The 3,703-nt window shown below is 42.2% G+C and overlaps 1 protein-coding gene across 1 annotated transcript; it reads left to right on the forward strand.

The window, feature by feature from the left end:
* Window positions 1–3,359, forward strand: SARC_04572 (hypothetical protein). The gene is made up of 5 exons (XM_014301593.1): window positions 1–102; window positions 374–576; window positions 918–1,127; window positions 1,939–2,100; window positions 3,049–3,359. Exons 1-5 carry the CDS (start codon window positions 57–59, stop codon window positions 3,343–3,345), a joined length of 918 nt encoding a protein of 305 aa, XP_014157068.1. The 5' UTR covers window positions 1–56; the 3' UTR covers window positions 3,346–3,359.
* Window positions 3,360–3,703: the final 344 nt, after the last annotated feature.

Raw genomic sequence — 3,703 nt, forward strand, 5'->3', positions numbered from 1 at the left:
TTAGAGCATTAGCCACAAATAACGATGAAGTCAGCGATCTATTTACAAAGCGCTCAATGAGTTTCAACCGGAAAGAGATGGTCGAGAAACGTCGGTGCGTAGGTATGTGCATCGCTCAGTCTGTTAGTCAAGTAATTTTTAAATTGAAGAGAGTACATGGTAATCTTCTAATTTTTTAATCATTCGATAGGTATATAGCTGTACAACGCACGACCCGTGGCGGGTTTGGTATACTGATTACTTTCGCATTCCATCAATGCATTACATGTACGATGGGCAGGCAATGCGTATCCGTACTGCAATTGAGTCATTAATTACAGTCATTGCTATTAATGGCTAACCCATAACTTACTTGTGGACTTGTGGAACACAGAGTGCCTCTTTGTGCGGAAACTCTGTATCTGCGAGCGCATCGCGGCGATTTCTAAAAACATCAGCCAACCAGATTTGGATAATTACAACACCGAGGTGTGGATATTCATGCGCGTCGACGAGTTTGGTAGTACCAGTAACACAGGCAGGCTTCTACCGATGATCTTGCCAAAGCATACCAAACTCTTTATCTTTGGTATCAAGGTATGTGAGTGCATAGTGCGGCATGGATGAGCCTATCATGTATATGAACACAAGTTTGATAATTCATTTGTGTGATGCAAATATGAGTTTTGAATTGCGTACACTTTTCATAGATGCATCACAGACTGGTTGCTCTACGTTCTGTACTCAGAGCCACACACACACACACACACACACACACACACACACACATATATATATATATATATATATGTATATACATATATATATATGTCCATGATGTGTTGTAGGATTTCTACATAAGGTACTATAGACACAAATCCGCCCGAACATGCTGCAATTCTGTTTAAGTATTATTTCGATAATCAACAATATATTAGGCGCATGAGAAGGCACTTCTAGATCACATAAAAGCCGCCGAAAATCCGGTGGTGCTTTATCCGAGCGAGAATGCCATGCCAGTTGCAGAGTACGTTGCGAAGCAACAGAGTGAGGCCGCGGCCAAGGCGGGTGTAGAGCAATCAGAGAACACATCCGCCAGGAAACGACCTAAGGTTACCATGATTGTACTGGAGGGCACATGGAGCAAGGTATTCATAGCTATGAGGCTGAGGGTTGGGTTTTTCTGCCTTGTCATGAGAACAAGGAAGCCATGTGTGTGCGAAAGAGTTATATAAGCAAGCGTTGTGTTGTGGTCAATCTGTTTGACGGGTGGTGTAGCAATTGGCCTATGTGCATCTGCATAGTGTCAGCACATTGGGAGCTGTACATGATTCAATTCTATATATCAAATGTACACTCCGATAGTAGAGATATTTTCGTTTGTCACCGGTATCGCCGTATCAGATTCTTTAAACTATAACTTCAGCCATGTTCAATTGGCGACAAGCAAGCATCTTCAGACATGCACGTTCTTGTATACAAATGAAGCTTGTGCAACGGATATATCCCTGAAGATGGGATTGAATCTCGAGGACAGTGTAACGAAATGTGCAACGCAGGCACACAGTCACGTGCCCAAACTTTGCAGCTTCAGCTTCGCAACACACCGAAGCCAATATGCATAGCTATGAAAATATACACATGTTCCCACATACACGCATGTTCTTACATGCACATGTCTTCATATGCATATCTCATATATACGTCATCTCATACGCTGCAGCTGAAGCCCATGCAACGATTCGTTCTCAATGTAGTACCACGCGTGATTCTCGCATCTGAGCCAGACCAATATATATCGGTGTAAAGACATATACACATGTCTTCCTATACACATGTCGTCGTATAATTTTTTTTCTCATATATGAGTATCTCATATACACATGTTTTCCATTATCTCATATCTCTTATAAATATATAAATATGTGGTCGTATCCACACTTATTGCCTATGCTCCAGGTGAAGCCCATGCAACGATTCATTCCGAAAGAAGTACCACGCGTAATCCTCGCACCCGACGCCATCAACGACAAGCGCAGTGTCCGCAGAGAGTCCCGTAGTGGTGGCTGTGCTACGCTAGAGGCCATCCTGGCAGGCCTCAGGCAACTGGAAGAACCCCAGGTGTGTAGCTTAGCTGTTGTTGATGTATGTGTATGTAGTGATAGGTGTGACACGTGCTGATCAAGTATGTATGTGTAAATACGCAGAGGGATGTGACCATGCTTCTCGTATTAACGAGAGTGTCACCCACTATAGATGACACGCTCGACTATATCAGATATTTTTAAGTTTCAAGGGGATAGTGTTAACCGTAGTTGCGCGCGTGATACACAAAAACTTATTCAGGAATACCTTGAGTAGTGGCCGTACTAAATTGTACGTTTGAATATGTATATACAGTCTTTCTTGAGTAGAAGCTAAAACTCTAACAGGGCCCAGGAAGTCGTAAGCTGTTGAGTGTGTTGTAGGCGTAGCTGAGTCCCATTCCCGTCTACTGTGATTGGCTGTCACTTTCACATAACCATAGACCCAACTACGGATAGCCTGCAATTGGCACGCTGTTTCCTTATTGATGGATATACGATATAGCCTCCACACTGTATGAGATATACGATCGACTCATGGCCTGTACAATCGTTGCTATTTACGTCGAGGTTATGCGATAGTTGCTCGGAATATTCATATCGATCATGTGCGGATGTATGTGTGGGTACTTGCTCACGGAACACTCCAAGAACCGCTCATACGTCTCATATGACTACAATCCAATGTATATACTTAAATGACTTCATATTTACCGGGCAGTCTGGGACACCACACCCTACTGCTGTCTCTGTGATGCGATTGTGTGGTCGTATCGTATATTGTGTACTGTGAAATCACAACAAGCCGAACTTGCCGTTCTGTCCGGGATATCATCAGGTTCACTAGGAAGCTACAAAAAACCACGTTCCACTAATGAATCCCCGCTGTATTAACGTCAAGTCACATGTACAATCTCCTCAAAAAATTCACATTGTCCTCACATTACTGTCTATTCTAACATACTCTGTTTTCTCGTATTTGCAGTCTATACTGACCGCCATAGGCGATGGTTTTGATACACTGCTGAACGGGGCTTTGAGACAGGGTAATCTAATAGGAGACAAGGGTGAGTTCAGAGGAGTGCACCATCAACACATGGCGGACTTCCACGAGGAGAGTCAACGCAAGAAACTGAAACTATCGAGTGAGACCGAAAGTGTTAGCGAGGCAAAAAGTGCAGATACACAGACTGCTGAAATTGCGACCGGAAATGAAACGGTACCTTCAGAAAGCGTAACAGAGAGCAAACTAGATGCTGTGCCTGCAGATACTACGAAGTAAAAAAATCGTATGGGTCTTAACGTTCGATTCGAGTTGATTCTAACGGCAAGATATATATATATATATATGTATGTATGTATGTATGTATGTATGTATATATATGCATATATATATATATATATGTATATATGCGTGTGTGTGTTTAGTGTAGTGAATCGTTTGTTGGAAGCGTGGATGGTTCTGTGCTGAGTGCCCTTTACGCGCACTACGAACATCAATATATCTATGAGGGGTTGTTGGTGTAAGCATACAAGGGGGTGTTCGTACAAGTGTATTTAGGAGCGCAGTTCTTAAGGATATATATATATATATATATATATATATTTTACATGTATATGTATTCGTATATGTATATGTA

Source organism: Sphaeroforma arctica, assembly GCF_001186125.1.
Source record: "Sphaeroforma arctica JP610 unplaced genomic scaffold supercont1.262, whole genome shotgun sequence".
In the NCBI taxonomy this organism is placed as follows: Eukaryota; class Ichthyosporea; order Ichthyophonida; genus Sphaeroforma; species Sphaeroforma arctica.